The 20,653-nt window shown below is 47.6% G+C and overlaps 1 protein-coding gene across 4 annotated transcripts in view; it reads right to left on the bottom strand.

The window, feature by feature from the left end:
* PKD1 (polycystin 1, transient receptor potential channel interacting) overlaps positions 1–20,653 on the bottom strand; it is a 133,220-nt gene that overhangs the window by 71,626 nt on the left and 40,941 nt on the right. For 3 of the 4 annotated variants that reach the window (XM_034784707.1, XM_034784709.1, XM_034784708.1), the window contains exons 2-6: positions 7,220–7,291; positions 5,640–5,711; positions 3,857–4,026; positions 1,038–1,706; positions 48–231 (exon numbers count right to left, since the gene is read on the bottom strand). In XM_034784707.1, coding sequence (XP_034640598.1) covers positions 48–231; positions 1,038–1,706; positions 3,857–4,026; positions 5,640–5,711; positions 7,220–7,291 — 1,167 coding nt within the window. The remainder of the gene's footprint in view (positions 1–47; positions 232–1,037; positions 1,707–3,856; positions 4,027–5,639; positions 5,712–7,219; positions 7,292–20,653) is intronic. The other variant, XM_034784710.1, reaches the window with a different exon arrangement.

Raw genomic sequence — 20,653 nt, 5'->3', positions numbered from 1 at the left:
GACAACCCTGCCCATAGCAAATCCCAGCCGTGACTGCACTCACTAACCTGATGACATGAGAGACCAAGAAACTCTTAATTTCAGGACTGCTCACAAAAGCCAGCTCTCCGTCACCATGGACCTGGCAATGCTGTTGGGCCTCCAGCCACTGGGCCTTCTCCACCACCAGTTGGTAGCAGTGATTGTTGCCAGGGAAGACCAGGCCATCTGACGGGCACATTGGGTGAATCACTGTATGAACGGGAAAAAAAACAAAGCTTGAAGCCCCTTAGGGGGACACGTGTTGGAAGGTGGGACGCCCAACCCACTGGCAAGACCCCATAATGCAAGTGTAAGACATCAGCTCGGCAGGTGTGACCATGTCTCTCTCTAGTGGCTGGCCTACATAGATGATAAGGAACCAACTAGAAGTACCAGCCCTTTGTCTTACTCCCTTAGCTCCAACAGCAGGGGCTTGTGCATTTGGCGCTGAGAGGCGTGGGTTCTTACCCCATGAATGGGCCGTAGTGAGTGGAGGTTGTTACATAATCTGGGGCATGTGAAAACATGACTAAGGCAGGAGGAATTTAGAGAAGAGTGAATGAGGAGGCGGTAGGGAAGGATATGAGGAAGATGTAAAGAAAAGAAGCTTGAAGTGCTCAGATACTGTAGTGCAGATGGGCATGGCCACACAAGGGTTCTCCAGGGCACACCTAGTGAGACTGACTAGATGACTAACAAGGTGCTGGGGGAGTGGAAGAAACCCTGGGTACTGAGAATGCCCGGTCTATCTGGTTCTCCGATGCCCTGTGTCTTGTGCACTCCTTTCCACCAGTGCAATGTGGGTGCAAAATGCCACCAGAAGTTCTTACTCCAATTGGCAGTAATGTATAAGTGCTCAAGATGTAGGGTGGCGGTCACGCGGGACCTTCATTCCTGGTGCTGGCAGGGCCTCGAAAGGAAGGAATTTTTGGAGGAACCAGTTCTCAGTGTAATTCTTCCCTCCACCCAGCCCAACCCAACTTCAGCAGGCACCTCATCAGCCAAACTCGACTCACCTTTGCCTGGCTCTTCATTCTCTGCAGTAATACTATACACAGCTGCTAGGCCGGTGCCGCCCCTATTCCTGATCCGTAGGTCCAGGCTTTCGTTCGTCCTGACCAGGGTAGGACACTGCAGGTCTATCCGCTCTGGGGGAGCCACCACCTCGACGTCTGTCTGCACGGAGGTGACCCGGGCGCCCATGAAGAGGGTGACGGTGACGTTGTAGCGCCCGGGCAAGGCATACTGATGGAGCGCTACGTTTTTGGTAGTGTTGAGAAGCCCTGATTGGTCCCCGAAGTCCCACTGTAAAGTGCTGACAGCAACTGGAATACTGACATTGAAGGCCAACATGTGGTGAAGGCCGTGAGGGCGGCGGGGACCTGGGAAAGAGGCGTGCAGCCGTGCTGGGAAGATAGAGCGGACAAGGGAAGGGCCACCACAGGCTCGCCTAGCAGAGTCCTCCGTGCAAAACGGCAAACAACCGGAGGAAGCATTTGGTTCAAGGGCCACGCCGCACAGACACTGCTCCTGGTCGCCGAAGCCGCCGTACTCCTGGGCTTTAGCATAGCAGAGGGCGCTGCAGGTCTCCTCGCTGAGGTTTGCGGAAAGTACGGACGTGAAGAGGATGACGGAATCGGCTGCCCCTGTGGAGTTGTCGGTCAAGCATGCTATGTAAGGAGCTCCTAGAGGGGAAAGAACAGAGAAGCCTGCTGCAAACTAACCACGCCAGGCCATAACCCTCAGTTAGACACCATACCTCTGCAAGTGGACTTCCCCCAGGCTGTGAGCTGCAGGGAGACTACACAGCGGAGGGTTTCTATTCTGAGCATTTCCTATTGCAGTCTTGCTTGGGAACCCTTTAATCCACCCGTGGTGTTTGCCAATCCCTTTGTAGCGGTGACGACAGGAATACCCGGCCATCAGCACAGATTTATGGAGCAGCAAGGCACAGTAAATAAAGAGTACCACAGAGAATGTTCCACTCCCACAGAGTATGAAGCGGCTCTCAGCCCGAGTCCCTGCTTAGGAGTGAGTGTGGCTAGCACGTGGCAGGTGGGTTCTCCTCCTGGGTCTGCCACCAATTCTCTGCAGCTCCTGGTGCCATTCACTTAACTTCACTGGTATCTGAGCAATAAGCCCGGACCCAGCCAAGCAGAGGTGCATGCACACTGGCACCCCAACAGGGCAGTATCGGGGTGAAGCCCTAACCCATGCCAGACCTGTGCTGTGGAAAAGCAGAGGATATAAACCTACAGGCACATGGGTACATACACATAGTCACATGGTGTACACACACACACACACACACAGACGCATGCAGCAGATCCCATTCCCAGGGCAGTAACTTATTCACTTGTGTTCCCTAGCTTTTGACCTGCCTGAGAGGGGTGGGGGTTTTTTCCCTGCCACAAACACACACTATTTTGCAGCGTTCACAGCCTCAGCCCAGCTGGGATTTCCTTGCCTCCCGTCCAATTCTGCCCACGCAATCGAGGCATGTTTACTGGTCTGTTTCTGACTGTTGCTACAACATCGCTCCCAAAACATCTCAACACTGCTGTCCTCACGTCGGTTCCCATAACGATCCCCTCTGCCTGCCCTGGTCTCGCTGAAAGCTCAGTACAGTCAGTGAGCCGTGCTACCTATTTAGAAATGCACGAGAAAAGCCCCTTGTTACGATTACAGATGCTTAGAAAGTACCTTTGTTTAAAATACCAGCCCAATTACCAGGGCTGGCGCTGGCTTTTTTGTCGCCCCAAGCAAAAAAAAAATTGGGGCAAACTCCCTCCCAGATCCTGCACCTCCTTTCCCCTCCCCACATCCCTCAAGCCCCCAAACTCAATCCCAGAGCCTGCACCCCAGACCCGCTCCCACACCCACACTCCCTCCCAGAGCCTGCACCCCAACCCCCTACCCCAGACCTCCTTCCCCACCCAAACTCCGTCCCAGAGCCTTGGGCAGGTGGAGGGCGGAGGTTTTTTTGGTGGGGGCGGGTTCTGGGCAGCATGAGTGACAATGGCCCGCTGGGAGGATTTGAGGACTGGCCCTGGCCTTAAGGTAAATTGAGTTTGAGACCCCTGCCTTAGAGGAAAGTCTATTGTCCAGATTAAGGCCTTGATTCAGCAGAGCACTTATGCAGTTGCTCATCTCCATCCCTACTCAGCCTATGCTAATGTCCCATTGACTTCAGAGGGATTTCAATTTGTTAAGCACGTGCTTACTTGCTTTGATGAATTGGGGCCTAAGGAAAAAGGACATAGAGTGGTTGCTTTGGTGGCCTGTGAGTAATGAGTTTACTGGTCTCAGCCCTCTTCTCAGTGAATGGGGACTCACTTAATAAAGTCACCAGCGTGGCAGGTACTGATCTCTGGTCTGAGTAGCGAAGCGGAGATAAAAATAAAGGTGAAATGCAGCGCGTATTTAGGCAAAAACGTGCTGCTGAAAGGTGCTGGCTGCTGGGAAGATGAAGCCCTCTTTGTCCATGCCACAGGTGTGACATGGGCAACCGGAGCACAAAATTCCCCCTCACTGCCCCACCAATGTGCCTCTAAGGTAGCTTGGAGGAACCTCCTTCCTGCCCCCGGTCCATCCAATCCTTAGCCTCTCTGCTGAGACAGACAACAGAGGAGCCCCATTACTGATACGGATTCCAGTCTACCAGGACCTCGTCTGAGATTCACCAACGAGCCATCATCACTGAGTGGGCTAGATGAGAACTAGCTGAGATGACTTGCAGGATGGAAGAGTCCTTAGAGGAATATCAGCCTCTTTGATCTCAACGTTTCCACTAGATTACCTTCACCATAAACCAGAGCCCATCCTCCTTCCTTACCACAAGTAACACTGGTGAATGAAACATTGAAAAGCGGAAGGTTTGCCACTTCAGGAGGCTGGGCGCATTTTGTATCCAGCAGACGACTAACGTTAACTTTTCTTTCTTCCACCCAGCGGGGGAGCCAGGAAAGTTTGCAGTCACAAAGAAATGGATTCAGACTTAAGTTTCTAGAACAGAGTAGAGAAAGATTATGCATTAACTTGACAATGGGAACCATACGATAAGTGTTAATTACACCATCACAAAAATCCCCCTGTTCCCATCTGCACGACTCCAAGGAAATGTCTCATAAAGACTCACTAGGGGAGTTAATGAATAGAGAATCAAGCAATAATTAACATGATTTTTCTAAAGGCTAGAATTAGGCAAGTATTGCAAGCACTTTTTTCTCACAATACAAATAATTGTTGCAATTAGAAGTAAATTACAGCCATAATCCTATATTCAAAACAGTCTGCCGTCTAACATCAGTTGGTTGCAACGGCAACCTCTGTAGCTAAGGGAGATTTTTTACAGTGTCATTAAAAAACATCTACGAGAATCAAATTGATCTATCAAAAAAGAAATGCGAACGTAGTGGCAGTTTTGCCTTGTGGTGGTTTAATGAAAAGATGGAAACATTAACTGCAGTTGTGTTTGGCCTAAATTACAGCCTTTGGCATTCAGCTGCAAAGAGGACAGAGCTGGGAAGATGTTTGCACAACCAACTGTAGTTATGCTGCCAGTTTGAACCCAGTTCTCTTGTCTTAAAAGCACAAACTTGAGCTGAAGAATTAAATCCCCTTGCTGGTACATGTAGCAAATGTACTGATCTCTCAACCTGTAGCCCAGCCACTAGAAGAAGACAAAGACCCACATGCTCCTAGTGTGGGTTTTATTTATGTAAGAGCTAGATAGTAGAGTCCTGTGTGCAACTATTCTTTAATCTCGCTCCCACTATTATGGCTGCAGGTCTTGCGGGTCCCAGTCCCGCTGCAGGCAGTTCTTTGAGTCCCAGGTCCGTGCTCCTGCCCCACAGTAGGAAGTCAAGCAAAGATTTAGCCTCCCCACTCCCAGCCATTTTGTTTTTCTCTGAGTCACGTGCTTTGAAAATGCTAACGTGAGTTAAAAAAACTTGTGCTGTTGCAAACCCCCTGAGGGCTCGTCTACCCTGCCCCCGTGGACTACAGGGGTGAGAACAGCACTGTCCACCAAAGTGCTGCAGCGTGACTTCCCCCTGTGGATGCTGCAGGCGCAAACGAAAAGGTTCCTAGTTGGTGTTAACATTGTCCTCTTGAAACACGACCACATTCATGTGAACTAGGAACATTTTAGTTAGCGCCACAGCAGTCACACAGGGGAGTTACGGTGCAGCACTTCTGTGCGCACAGCTGTTCACAGCTTCCCAGACCAAACTGCGGGGCCTGTAGACATAGCCTGAGGGTACATCTACACCACAACTGCAGCTGTCAGTCTGACGGACATACCGCACTAGCTTTGAACTAGCTACCTTGAATGAGAGCAGTGAAGCCACAACAGCACGGGGTGTATAATCCCCACCCAAGGACCCTGGATATGTGCTCAAGCAGCTAGCCCATGTTGCTGTTGCTTCCCTGCTATTGATTCTAGCGCTAGCTAGATAAAAGCTAACTCAAGTGTGTCTACCCGTGTTGCAGTCACCCCTCTGATTGCAGTGTAGACAGACCCTAAGTGAGCTGAGACACAGCAGGAGCCCGGGGAAGGGAATTCTGAAAACAAGAGCCATATTCAGAGAGCTGAAGATTAAGGAACAAGAACTTACATGTAACTTAAATTAAATAAATTATCAAATATTCCATCTTCTAACGTAGAAATCATGTTGTGGCTTATATCTCTGTAACACAGGGAAAATGGGAAAGGAAAGTTTAATCATTCATAATTATAAGAATAATTTTCTGCCATTCTTACAGGATAAAAATCCAATCTGAGCTTTGGATAGCTGGGGGCCCGGCTCTAGGACTTTTCATCTCAAAGGTACAGTCATTAACGGTACAGTGCTGCCATCAGCCCACCTTCTCTTTCTGGTTCTAGGAGCCAACAGACCCTTGGGGGTGAAGAAGTCAATAAACCAGATGTAAAAAGGTGCTGGCCCTTACGGGCCCTAGGCAGCACATCTGTTAAGGGGACGTGGCCTCTTTAAGGCGGAGTTTTGGGGAGAGGCAGTCTATAGATGGAGTGCATGACTCAGTCAGGTCATGTGACTTCAGCAGGGGAACAAGACCTGCTATAAAAGAGGCAACCTGCTGCCAGTAGGAGAGAGCTCAGGGTGGAGGGTCCCAGGGCAAGAGGGGAAACCGAGGCACAGAGCGTCAGCTGATGGGACAAGGTAAGCTGACCATCTTGTCCCAGGTCTCTCTTTGGTCTAACGAGACCGCTCTGTTTCCTTATCATGGGTCTATTTCTTGTTATTTTTCTATGTGGATTTTGTGCCGCTGAAAGATGCTGGCTTGGCATCCTAGAGATAGAAGCCTGTCTTCACCCAAAGATCAGGCTTGGCACAGGCCTCACCAGCTCATCTCAGCTATGCCCTGGGAGGAACCCAACTTCTAGGGGCAAAAGGGGTGCTCTGATTCCATGGACTGCTCCACCCTGGTCTCTCTGCTGGGGTTGCCAAATGGGCTTTTTAGTGCTGGTTGTGATGGTGGCTCTTGGGTCCCTACCTCCTAGCAGGGACTGGACTGAGAGACACCAGCGCCTTCCCTTTCACCAGTGAAAATCCACCAGCTCATAACTCTGTTACTTTTGACCTGAGCAGCATTCAAACCAGGGAGTTCGCTAACAAGCCACCTTCATCTCCCTCTCCAAGCGGTCTTGGTGACATCAGTGGATGGGACAACATGGAAGAAGAAAGCAGCTGGGCTTTTCAGAACAGGCTAAGGGCATTAAGTGCCCAAGACCAAGAAATTCAGTGGGATTTGGGCACTGAGTTCTAAAACTCCTTGCCAACATGCTGAGATACCACTATCCCCACGGCTAGTCCTTTATTATGTCCCCATTTACCATACTGGACCATTCTACCATCGACCAGCCTGGTCATTGGGTTGAATCAAATTGTATCCGAACTCCTGAATGCCAGGAGAGTTAATCAGTAATTCACTAGCTCATACAGTTAAATGCACTGTGCAAATATTCTGTACTGGCCAAATTAGGCTTGCGTCAAACAGTAAAAAAAGGGCTTTTGATGCATCTGAGCCCTGGGCATAGGGGATATAGGGCCAGGAAGGTCAGAGCAAGTGTTATGGAACAAGGGTAACTTGCCAGACACCAAAAGGGATTTTTACATAACTGCTCAAATATGCCTTAAATCTGCCATAAGACTACAAAGGGGTAACATGTACTCACAGTTCTTCCAGGGAAGTCAGATGTTGAAAAGCCTGAACATCTAAAATGGTGATCTTGTTATTGGAAAGATCCCTAAAGAAAGAAAACAGTGCAGCTTATTATCATGCAAGTTCATTGTGTCTGTCTTCCACCATGGAGGCTTAGAAAAGACTGTCTCCAAACTCCATCCAGATTCCAGACAGAAAGTAAGTTCTTGGTGTATTAAAACGGAACAGTTCTCCCAGCCAAAAATAACACCTTTCCCAGCTATAAAGCATCCGCTGCTCCAAGCTTTGCACTATGTGTCGATATGAATTAGGCCTATCACTACACAAAAAAATACCCCCATAACATTTTTAAAGTAAAATAATTACAGGCATGACACATTTATTACTAATTCTCAGGCACCAGTTTAAAACTGAAGTCTAAAATATGCCTCATAAAGAAATTACTTTAAGGAATAATTTTGACAAAGTAGTTATTAAGTTATACATAGAATTTTCTGTGGAACCTTCATGTACGGTGCCAGTGCCAAAGAACTGGTAATTAATTACAGGAGTGACGCATTCAAATTAAATACAAAAATCTTTTTTCTTTTTTAATGACTGCAGAACCTAGAAGAGGAGAAGTAACAAAATATTTTTTGTTAAAGTAAATACAGGGGCCGTATTGAACTCTATATAAAGGAACACCAGGGAAATAACCATTTTAAACCCTTCCCTGTTTTACTAATAACCTGCACCTTATTCAAACTGGAACTATTTCCACCCTCCCATTCACTTTACACGATTTATACTGTTCAATTTATGTCCTTTGTTTCACTGTCCTCCCTAAGTGACATTTAAAAGTAAACAAACTAGTCAGTTTCCATTTCAGTTCCCGATGAGTCTCATTTCTTACCCAATGAAATGGGTTCAACACCACACCAGCAAGAAAAAGATTAAGTAAAAAAAAGAGAGAGAATCTTTGCAATTATGGTCTAAAAAATTAGCAAAAACCCCTTACTATTTATATTTGGTTTTGCAACACAAGACAAAACCTAAATTGGGAGCCTAGAATACTTGACTGGGACCCTTTAATACACTAATATAATACCAATAACGTAGCTAGCAAGCTAATAGTAAATACAACAGTTCTCCTAGCTGTTTGAATGGTGGACCAGCTACACTATCAGGTTGAAAAGGGGGATGGAATAAGCACAATGGGTTGATCCTTCAAGGTGTCATGTGCTTTCCTGACAGGACTGGGCCCATTCTACAGCTCTCCTAAGTTGCAGAGGTGCCACTTAAAGAATAAAAATCAGAGCCTTTTTTTTTTTACCCTGAATTCTTTCCTTGCAATTTCCCTTTGCTGCTGCATCTTTCATTTCATTCGGCAAGTTCTAATCCTCCTGATGGATCTGACACCTACATTTGGTCTATATTTTTTTAACCGAACACACAAGGTAAAATCACAGTCCAAAATTCAACAATCCTCTCAAGTAACAGACAGAAAACTGTCCTGGAACCACAGGAATGTAGGGTTGTTGGGAGATTAGTGACAGGAATGCCTAACAGGGAAGGGGCATTATTTGGGGAGTTGGGGTGTCTTTACGTGGGGGATTTTTCCTCCAAGCTAATAGCACATTTAGAAGAAATTTCCACCAGCCCACTGAAGGGAACATGAGTGTTGCAAAACAACAATTAAGAAATGCACAAAGGCAGAAGCCAGCAGCGATGTTTGTCAAATCAATATGCATTTCCTTTGCTCAGGCTAGCCAGATAATAGCAGAAAATGAAGCAGCCTTTGCTAAACTCTCACAAACATGCATGAGCTGCACTCTGTGTAGGAGGCGTTTAACTTCCAGACATCAAAGTTACTTCCAAAACCATTTACAACTCCTACTCACAAGACAAAAAAATGAGCTTTGGAATTGGATCCCAGCTGCTCCAGTCAAGACAGGTTTAATCCCTTCCCCATGGAGATGCTGTCTTATTTCTCTAGTTTATCTTCCTTGGGTCTCTGCTTTGCACCTCTGTCCCCACATTACCTATAATCATTGCATCACAATCTGATTCATTGAGGACAGGTATAGAGAGTTACAAGGGGGCTTTTGCATCGCTTGCGAATAAATTTAGTTTACCCTTTCTAAAAAGTTTTACAAAACCTGACAGAAAAAGATAGCTTCATGAAGGTTTAAAAAAAGAAAATAAGACTTTGGGGTGGATTTAAACCTTCTCCCTTCAGGGCTGGAGGCCTTGTACTGCCAATCTCAAATGTTCAAAAACTCTGAGTCAGGCCCCTCCAAAAATGGAAAGATTGACTTAAATATGATGCCATTTAAAAAAAATATTTTTGGTTTCATTTGCCTCCTGGCTTTTGAGTCTTTAGGGGTCAAGTGTTCTTGCTTTTCTCCATAACTAAGAGAGCTGAAAACTTTTAAAATGAAAGCAGAGGTTCTCAGACAATCACATGACTCCAGGGTCTGGGGCTTTAAGAAAACACATCTAACAACATGATACTTGCAATAAAACACAGATGTTGGCAACCCAAACCCAGCTGTGTTGTGCCAGTGCAGCAGAGAAAATGTGGAACTGACTGTTAACACAAAATGATGCTAAGATGAGCACAGCTCATCTGGTGTTATTTGACAGTGTATTCACCAAACTTGCCATTATGCAGGGAGGGTGAAATTCATCCTTGTGCAGCCAGCCAGCTCTATGGGCTAAGTGGGACTTAAGCGGCATATAGGCCTTGTGACGAACCCTCTGAACTGAAGTGAATGTCACCAATAAAATTCCGGATAACTTTTTTTTTTGCATTATGTGACCAGCTCCAATAACGAGTAAAATACAAAAACAAACAAACAAAAAAACCCAACCAACCAATTCAACAACCCCAAAACAAAAAAACCCCAGCATCAGTGGTGGAAAGTGACTTACAATTTTGAAATCCTTTTGGCTGTAGGACCCTAACGCACCCCTCCCCTCCTCAACCCAGTGTAACACAGGGATGGATGATATTTCTTAACTACGGGATTGTTATCTTGACCGTGTTCCTTTAACACGCTTTCAAAATACACTCCACTCCTGGGCCCCTAGCACTCAAATGTTTAAACGTCTTCAGCTTCTCCTGAAACCACGTGAGGCTGGTTAGCTTGAGATTGGCTGCGTGCCACTTCAGTCACTTTCACCAAAATAGTCCTAGACTATTTAGTTGATTTCCCTTTGGCCTCTAGCCAAAACCATTGCTAGTATTGGATATCCCCCTGGCCCCCACCTATCTACTCACTGCTACTGGACCCCAGCTAACCTACAGGAGAAAACAGCCAGGCTATTAAGGATTTCTGTGCATAAACACTACATACCTTCAGTGAAAGGATGGGCTTGACAGCAAGCCAAGTCTTTAGCAAGCACCGTGTACCTTCTGTGAGGGGTGCACACACAGTGGGTAATTAATTTCCTTGCAATAACAAGGAGACAGCTAGAGTATTTCTTTTTCAGTTCTCTCCTTTGAGATGTCTGGAAATATCCCGCTTATGCTGTCAGACAGCACCTCAGGCGCAGGGCAGAGGGAGATAGTGTTTCAGCCCTGACAGCTCCCACACGTTGTTCCCCAAAACTACAGCCACCTCCCAGACAAACTGACGTGCTGCCGCACAGTCGCACCTTCAGAGTCAATGACTGGCCATTCAAAGCGCTGCCTGGCCTGCACCATGCAGAGAGGCAACGGCTTGTCCCGGCCTTGTTAGATTTGTGGATAACGTCATTGTCAAGGTGGGGGTTGCAGGCGGCATATGATACCTGCTGATGTTCCTGTTCTCCCTAATGTACCTGACAGATTTAGCTGGCTTCCCCTCTATTGTGCCCCAAATCTCCTGGCTTCCCCTCCATTATCCTCCACACCCTAGTGTCTGCTCAGGGCTCCTTTGGTGTTCCTCACCATACAGTTCATTGCTTCAGGCTCTTTCAGGCCTCAGACAGGCCCCTGAGGGAAATGATGCACTCTGGGAAAGCAACATGGCTCCTACCCATCCATCTGCCAATGTTATTTCAGTGCTGAGGCCCTCCACCTCCTCTGTGAGGCCCTACAAACCCCCCCCCCCCGGTAGTTGAGCATCATTCTCCTTGTTTTGTCAAAGAGTAAACCTAGAGCACAGAGCGGTTCCGTGGCCAGCCCAAGGAATACAGCCGAAGAGCCCTGGCGAAGAGCCCAGGATTATTACACTTCACTCTTGCCCTGGACCAAGACTGGGAATGATGAACCCTCCTGGCCTGCCCCATGAAAGGGCAGGGAGTCAAAAGAAGCTTCTCTCCACCTGGGCTAGTTCCAGACAAACTGCCCAGCATAAGCAACCAGGCAGCGTGTAATGCTGTTTACAGACGGATTACAGCTCCGCCAACTCAGAGTCCTCGATTATACCTCACATATTGCAGCACGGGCAACAGATCCAACCCCTTTGACTCCAGAACCCCAGACTTCTACCACCTGAGTTAAAAGATAGCTCCTTTAACCAGCCCTGCTAGTAAGGCTTTTATCCTCCCTGCAGTCCTACCACTAGAGGGCACCACAATCCACGGCCAAGCCAAAACATTATTCCCTCACTGGCTACTGGTCAGCCCATGGCTTCGCTGAGCCAACAATAGATTAAAATAATCTCCCCGACTTTAAGCAGCACCAGATCTCTTCTGTGCAAGGCCGTGACAGCAGCGAGGTTCCTGGTGACAGGTAATAATGGGTGAGAGAAGAATGGTGAGATTACACACGGTCCCACTGGCACAAGGAGGTCACTCTTGGTCAGCTGCATTTCCAAAGGACTGATCGTCTTTTCCCACTGTTTCCTCTGCAGCACGTATGGAAAATTATCTGATGCCTTACCGGCATGGGAAGGGCTGCTTCTTAACCAAACAAGGTTACAGCATAAAAAGAAACATGCCAGGAAAGAAACTACCGACCAATAAAACCCCACACTAAGGCTGCAGGACGGGACCAAAACGCAGCCATCCGGTGCCACAAACCGCCATGGCTACATTTTCCCAGCTCTTTGCCAGGACCGAGGAAATTCGGAACAGGTTCAAAGCCAAGCTAAAGCCAGCAAAAGAACAAGGCTCTTCATTGAAATTTCACCAGCATGCAGGCTGTCACGTGCCCTCATTTGAAAAAAAAAAAGAGTATTAGTTCAATTGTCTCCTGGGTGACAGGATGGCTCAGGGGTTGAGCAGTCACTACATCGGCTTCAGTTTCCCTGTCTGTGAAATGGGGATCATGCTACTGCCCGGGGAGGCTGTGAGGATCAATGCATTTGTCTTTGTGACATGCTCTGTGAGCCTTAGCTGGAAGGCACAGTAAAAGAGCCGTTATTACTATGAAGGAATAAAAACTGAGCTGGAAATACTACACCACAAGAGCTCTCTTCACAGCTCCCCAAATGACCAGGAAGCTCAGAGATGCTTGAGGCAATAAACATATGTAGTTAAGCAAATTTTATCAAAATGGCCGAAAGCCCACTGGAGTTGGGTTCAAATGGGACAGACGAAGATGTAGAGAGGAAAGATGGGCCGGTGGTTAGGCCATTAGCCTGGGACTTGGGAGAACTGTCTTTGGTTCCCTGCTCTATCACAGGCTCCCGGTGTGACCATGGGTAAGTCACTTAGTCTGTCTGTGCCTCAGTTTCCCACTTGTACAGTGGGGATTACAGCACAGGCAGACTGTGAGTATCAATACATTAATGATTGTGAGGTGCTGATACTCCAGGGATGGGGACCAGTTACACACTTGAGAGAGATAGCTGGTCCCTTTATCTGAACCCCCCTTTGCTATCTGCTAACCCTTTAGCAGACCAAGAAGGAAACTAGCAGCAGGGGCTGGTGCCTGGTGGCTGCTTTGTTCATTCATAAAGTTTAGACAGGCGGAGGGTTTGCAGCGGTCAAACTGTTCAGTTTACACTGGCCAACTACTGCTCTGCAGGGCTGGGGCAGCCATTGCGTTTATTCCTGCAGCATTGTGGGGAAAAGACTTTTTCAATGTGTTTTTTTTTTCCCCTCTTCCCTAGTCCAAAGAACACATAATGTTAAACAGAGTATAGCCTCCCCTGGCTGCCAAGACTGATGTCATACCCCCATTATGTCATTCACAGGCCCATCCCGCCTTCCTTTCATGAAGCAGAAGGGGAGGGAAGAGAGGGGCAGGGGAAAAAAAAAAAAAAAAGAGCTACGCTGGATCACTCCTTTCTCAGCCCTTTTGGTGCCTGGAGTCCAGCCAGAACAGTAATGGGAAAAGCATCCACGGCCACAGAGAACTGTCTGCACAGATAGAGGCTTGTGTGCAGGCTGACCGAGGGCTGCAGTGATTCATTAATAAACCAGCTTCGAGTTTATAAGCTACAAAAATAAAAGCCACTGGGCCAGGGAAGAAAACAAACCCAGAGAGAAAGGAGTTTCCCTGCCCTTCTGAAGCAGGATGGAGCACACGACCCTGAGCAGGGGGCAGGGTTTGGAGGGACTCAGAAGCAGAAGCAGCCACAGTCAAGCCTTGTTTGTTTCATTAAAAGAACCACCAGCAAGTCAGGACTCTGAGAGTCCATTAAAGCCCCATCAGTATTCGGTAGGGTGACCAGTTGTCCCGATTTTATAGGGACAGTCCTGATATTTGGGGCTTTGTCTTATATAGGTGCCAATTATTCCCCACCTCCTGTCCCGATTTTTCACCCTTGCTATCTGGTCACCCTAGTATTAGGGAAAGTGAGGGAGATTCAGCCTTGCGTGGCTGCTGCTAAGAGGCCCTTAGTGCCAGCGGGGGCTGAACTCTGAGCACCCGGGGGTGCATAAGCTCATAGACTTACAGAGGGGAAAAAGCTATTAGATCTTCCCAGGCAGGATAGGGCTGGTCCCTACAGGACACGCTAGGGCAGGGGTAGGCAATCTATGGCACACGTGCCGAAGACAGCATGTGAGCTGATTTTCAGTGGCACGCACACTGCCCGGGTCCTGGCCACCGGTCCGGGGGGGCTCTGCATTTTAATTTAATTTTAAATGCAGCTTCTTAAACATTTTAAAAACCTTCTTTACTTTACATACAACAATAGTTTAGTTCTATATTATAGACTTATAGAAAGAGACCTTCTAAAAACGTTACAATGTATGACTGGCACGCAAAACCTTACATTAGAGTAAATAAATGAAGACTCGGCCACTTCTGAAAGGTTGCCAACCCCTGCTCTAGGGCTTTGGGGTAAGAGGAGCACATCCCTGGCTAAGTGCCAGTTCAAGGAACCAAGTAGGTGCCCACATTCAACAGCTGGGCTCCCTGTCCTTCGGGAGAGACTAGGGTTTCCCTGCAGACCTGGAGGGCAGGGCGTGCCTCCCCACGACTGCATCCCCATCCCAGAAAGTCTCCCCTCCTTTCACGTAATTCCCAAATGAACAATTGAAGATGCATTTCCTAATGTCCCCACAATGGGGCTCCCGCACCTCCCGCCCCCACCCCTCCCTGACACATACACACTGCCCTGCTCCTCCTAGCCCCCAGGTTACATGCACACAAGCAACAAAACCCCATTGCATGTCTCAGCCCAGAGAAACCCATCTCATCTCAGCACGGCCAGGGTGGGGCAGCCCGCGTGAGTGAGATCACAACTCCAGTGTCAGCAGAGCCCGGAAAATCCCAGCGGGAGGAAGGGGTATTTACACACCCCACCCCACAACATGGGTGGGAAAGGCATGGCAAAGATATAGTGTGGTAAGGTGCTTGCACTAACTGTAGCTCATTCACAGGGTGCAGATAAGTCCAGGTCCTGCTGTGAATCAGGGGAACCGCATTGAAGTTAAACTGGAAACTGTGCAGGTGTATCTGACAAGAGAATTGGGCCCCAGGATGTCTGCATTGCCTCCCTTTTGAGTGTTTAAAACTGTAACCTTAACATTCTGTTCACGGAAGGTTTATTTAAATGTAACTTCCCTGCTTAATAGAGGGGAGGGAGGAGAATCAACCAGCAACTTCTGCTTATTTCCCCAAACATTTCCAGAGTTGCTCCTTCAGAATCCTGAGGGCACGCAGCCCCTTGCAAGACTCAGCTCTCCTTAACAAAGTTTCCCAGAGTGGTAAACTGAGGCACTGACAAGTTAAGTGATTTGTTCAAGGCGCTGCAGCACAACACTGACAGAGGGGGGGGGTCCTGACTCCCAGTCCTCTGCGCTTACCATCAGCTCACACTCCCTCCCAAAAGTGAGATTGCACAATTATGTGATACACAATAATGGAGCCCCCAGGAGGACAAGTTGCATGGGGGGAGGGGAGCGGGAGAACAGAAATGCAAAATATTTAAACTGTCTGAAATGCCCCCTTTTAAAATACAGACACACAGAGCAGCTGACCACGTAGGACTGCTATCTAAGGTTGCCTACACAGCAGGCATGCCGCAGTAGGTGTTAACATGGCAAATGCTTTTGTAGTAGATGGGAAGAAAATGCAGGCCAGTGCCCCTGCGTAAAAAGAGTATGTCCGGGTGCTGCCTCACTTTCATAATAGCCTTTCCAGAAAATAGGGCTTCTGGAGGGAAAAAAACCTAGGTGTTTTTTGCACACTTGAGCCAGGAAAATGTGTTTTTTAGCTGACGATTCTTTTTTTGGTTTTTTGGCTTGCGCCTCTCCTAAGATGCAGAAAGGAAGCAACGGGGCTTATGTGCAGCAGGGGGGTTCCAGATTTATGCCACAATGGCTTTGAAATTTTAAAAAAATAAGTCTCGTTACAAGTCTGGAGCTGGGCCCTGGGGAAGTGACACTTATGGACTCATGCTATATATAGGAATGTCCCCACTTCCAGTCTGGAAACGAATATTCTCTCAGCAGTGGTGCTGCATGGCGCTCTCTCGGCATTGTAACAAGCTGGGGAGATGGGGGTAGGATGTGGAGCCTTTCACCCCGGGATAGCTGGTTTCAGTCCGACTCAGGTAGATACTGGCTAAGGCTGGGCTACCAAATGAGGTTAATAGATTAAGGTGCTCAATCCCATTTCACGTCAGAGAGCTGAAGTGGAATTTATGCATATGCCCTGTGCGGGTCCTTTGCACACTTCACCCTTTCTGTCCCAAACTGTTGTATAGCGTTGTTGTGTGCTGTGCATTCCACCCCAGAGGTGGCTGCATTTCAGTACAGGGAAATCCCAGCGATTCCATTACAGGTATCAATTTCTAAAGCATGTTTGGATCTGTAGGGATTAAATGTACCAGACAGAGCGCCGTGCAGAGAAAGGAAAAGAGACATATATTGAGACTTGGGGCTAGACCAGGGCAACTGCCGAGCGTGAGCATTGGCTTGGACACCTGCCTCCTGGGATCAACAGTACTGTGAGACCAGGGCCATCTTTCACCCAAGGCAGCCAGGGTACAATGCCAATTTAATGTATAAACCAAACAAACAGGTTTGTTCATTTTTATTTAAAAATCCAAGTCACAAATTCTGGCCCAATGTTTAGCTCTCAGAAAGGGTGCTGACCAAGAAGACCTTTTTCACAATGTTCCCCTGCAAATTTTTCCACAGCAAAATCGCAGTTCCTGGCCTGAAAATTCAAGGCAAGGACACAGCAATTTTTGCACTGTTCTGTACGCTTTGTACTCGGACAGCACCGCTCATTAGAGGACTGCAAAGAACTTGACATATACCCCTGCAAGGTAGCTGTTATAACCGTAGGGGATAAAGAACGGGTTCTGGTTGAGGGGCTGCGCTGGGACGCACGAGATCTGGAGTCAATTCCCTGCTCCGCCATAGACTCACTGTATGACCTTGGGCCAGTCGCTGGGCTTCATTTTCCTCTCTGTAAAATGGGGATGATGCTACATCCTTTCTTCCACCCTTTGTCCGGCCTATCTATTTAGACTGTGAGCTCTCTGGAGCAGGGACCATCTATTACTCTCTGTTTACACTGCATCTAGTGCAATGGGTGAGCTGGATTTGCAATGCTACGTGCTAACAGCCTTCCTGTTACTGGGGCGTGGATCCTTTAAGATCTAGCTAGGAAGGGTCATGTGACTGCCTGTGGGGACTATATAAAGCAACACTCCACTCAGTCAGGAGGAAGCTAGTGTAGACGCAAGATCTAAGAGGAGGTGAGCTTCTCAGCAGCCGGCGAAGTGGCCTAGGGCTAGAGCCTGTGAGTCATAGGAAGGCACAGCTTGACGTGGGGCTGGGGTAAAGGCCTACCCCAAGCAGGGCAGGGAGTAGCCCTGATGGAATAATGTTGTGGACAGGTGAGGCTGGAGTAAGGACCTTGGGGCTGAAGCCTGGGGTAGAGAGATGGACTGGGCTCCCCTGCACCTTCAGTTGCCCCTCCTGGAGAAGGGAATGGACAACCCTAACCAAGGCTGAAGGGTTGGTTGAAGTTTCCCTAGGGAGAGGGCTGTGATGACGCATGCACTAAGGGCAAAAGGCTGTCGGCAGAGCCCTGTACCAAGGGCTGGAGGGGGCTGTCTGAGCCTGGGAAGGGCTGTGAGGTTTTGTTTTGGGAGTTGTTGCCTCTTTCCTATGCTGGGGAGTGGAGAACTTAAAGCCTGTGACAGAGCATTAAAGGTAGGGAAATTTTAAGGCAGCAAATGACCTGATTATGGAAAGGGCAACCAGTTACAGACCCTCTCAGTGCTACTATCCTACAACTAAGTAATCATTTCACGGATAGCAAAACAGAGACACGGAGAAGCCTAGCGTCCAAGATCACAGAGCAACACACAGGCAGGGCCAGGGATGGAAGCCAGCAGTCCTGACCTGCAAGCCCCTGTGCTCACCACCCCTCCCTCCCTCGCTTTGCATTGTGACAGGATGTTGGTGTGTTGCCAGGCATGCTCCGAGGTGTTCTCCCCAGCGTAAACCTCGGATTGTATTCTTTAAGTGTCTGGCAAAGGCAAGCTAGTGTAGGGTGACCAGATGTCCCGATTTTATAGGGACAGTCCTGATTTTTGGTTCTTTTTCTTATATAGGCTCCTATTACCCCCCCACCCCCTGTCCCAATTTTTCACACTTGCTGTCTGGTCACCCTAAGCTAGTGGCACATCTGTAATTCCAGGTGGGATCTGTCTGAAGTCTATCTGAGATTTAAATAGCGGTTATGAACGTCACTCTGGCCAGAGAACACTTCTCAGACTTTCCCAAATATGGTTATGAGAGCGATCAGAGATGAAGCCATTCGGACAAAGGGAACGTGTTACCTCATGGAGTGATGTCATCTTTGGCAGGGCTAATTCACTCACTTGGGTGCAAGGGCACCATGCAATACCTCCTCCTCCCAAATTAGATGGGGAGGGGGGTGACTTTTCACAGCATGCCCTCCCAGGAACTGGAGAGATGCTCAGGACCTGCAGCGCAGTTCATTTTCCAAGCTATTTTTAGATTATAATTTCCTTCATCTTCTTGTTCCCAACATTTAAACAATGAAGCCAAATGCAACAGGACACTGGTGACTCACTGAGCGCCTCCTACGTCCATGGAGGTCATTGAGAGTTTTGCTATTGACTTTTAGTCCCAAGTTTGGAACCTTCCCTGTTAAAAATGTAGTTTTCACAACTTTTAAGATCATTTCCCAATTGTTCCGCCAATCATGTGACCTGATTGGTCATCCAGACATTCTCAAACAATATGATCCCACTGTTGCATCTCCAGGGCTTGTTCTCTCATGGGAGATCTAACCAGGTGACTCTCGTTAGCAGGAAACGGAGCTTGTGCCTAATTCATCTCACTCATACAGACACACTCCATTGGCCCAACCCCTCCCTGGTAAATCATGTTTTAAAACCAAAACAGACAGGACCTTACAGTTTGGAAATCCAACCACCCAAATATTTAAACTGTGTTAACAGTCACAGTTAGAGCTGCATATAAACAAGCTGTCTGCAATTTTATCCAGCTACGGGTCAGCCCTGAAAATATACATTTGTTCCACCAAAAGTTTGCAAAGAAACTAAAGCTATGTTAAAACAGTGTCTCTTCCCAGCAGACACAGCAGAACGGAAGAGGGGTGGGGTGGGAATAAGGTTAGAAGCCTGCACGCTGAACCCAATAGTTTTCCATGAAGATATCCACCTTTCTCCCCCCAATAGCGAACTTTTGGAAGAACCCCATAGTGATGATGTGCTCTCTTCCCAACGCCCAGCCCTGTTCTCTCAAAAACCAGGAGGGTTGCAAGAGGGCAGTCTGCTCAACTCCTGGAGCTGGGGGATGTTTTAGATTGTTACCGTACACTAGCCTTTTAGAAGCTATGCGGGTGGGCTGCTAAGAAAACTGTATCTACACGTCCTTTGGTTAAAAGCGAAGCATAGCCTTCAGCATGACCAGACTTAGCAGGGGTAATGTGCAGTCAGGTTGGCTGAAGCGGTATCCTCTAGGTTCCAGAAACAAGCAGGGCTCCCTGAGATAAATAATGTGAAATTCTGTAGTATTTTCCCCAGCCCCAGGAGCATTGCTGTATATAATGAATGAGCGCCAGAAACAAGGCTTTAAGATGCAAGAAGCTTCAGAGACTATTTAAAGGATATAAAAAGGACCTCAGTTCGCTTAAATGGAAGGAGCTAACTCCAGAAAATGGAGATAAATCCTGGTAAATCTTCTCAAAAAGAACACATCAAGTTGGCAACCATCCCCACATGATACGAAGTAAATATTTGCATAGCCTGTTACTGTAGAAACCTCTTAGGACATCCACATTTTGTTTCACCAGGGGAACACTAAGATACTTTAGATATTAACATGCAATGAGACCTTTGAACCATGTAATTCTGCTATCCCCCTGGTTCCGCTATATCATTGGTTTGAGTAGCTGGTACGTGCTCATCTGAAATGCAACGGTGGGGTTTTTAGTTTAATAGCAGATTTTTAAATCAATAATGTCCAACTGACTTTGTGGCTGAGCTAAAACGGAAAGGCTGCTAGAAAGGGGTGAGACTGGAAAGTGCGCAGGTGATAACAGATCAGAGGGCATCTCTGGCATATAATCTGACACTAACTATACTTCAAAGGGAGGAAAGCCGTAGCCACAAAGCAGCAAGATTATTCCTTTCAGGGGGAGCTCATGAAGGACTGAGAAGTTAATAGTTCTCAGCAAACTGATCTACTAATAACAGGCAAAGTTGGGCATCCCTGGTTCAAAATTTTTGTAACGAGGATGCAGGGAAAGAAGCTACTCAAGATACGGTTACACCTGCACTAGGGACAACGGACCTGATTCTCGTTTACACTAAGACCACCCTGTACTACTCTAGCTGTGTCAACAGGCCCTAAGTGGGTATAAATATAATGTACTCCCACTTTAAGACCCCTTTACACTGCCAGAGTGGTGGAAAGTGGCCTGACTATTAAAGAGAACCAGACCTAACATAATGATTTTGTGGCAACTTATTCATGAGCTGTTCTGCAAACCATGGGTCACATGGAGAACGTGAGATCTGCTCCAAAATTCCCAAACCACAAGTGCCTGCCACTTGGGATCAAGAGGACT

Source organism: Trachemys scripta, chromosome 10 (genome assembly GCF_013100865.1).
Source record: "Trachemys scripta elegans isolate TJP31775 chromosome 10, CAS_Tse_1.0, whole genome shotgun sequence".
Taxonomy (NCBI): Eukaryota; Metazoa; Chordata; order Testudines; family Emydidae; genus Trachemys; species Trachemys scripta.
This window is presented reverse-complemented; position numbering and strand designations above follow the sequence as displayed.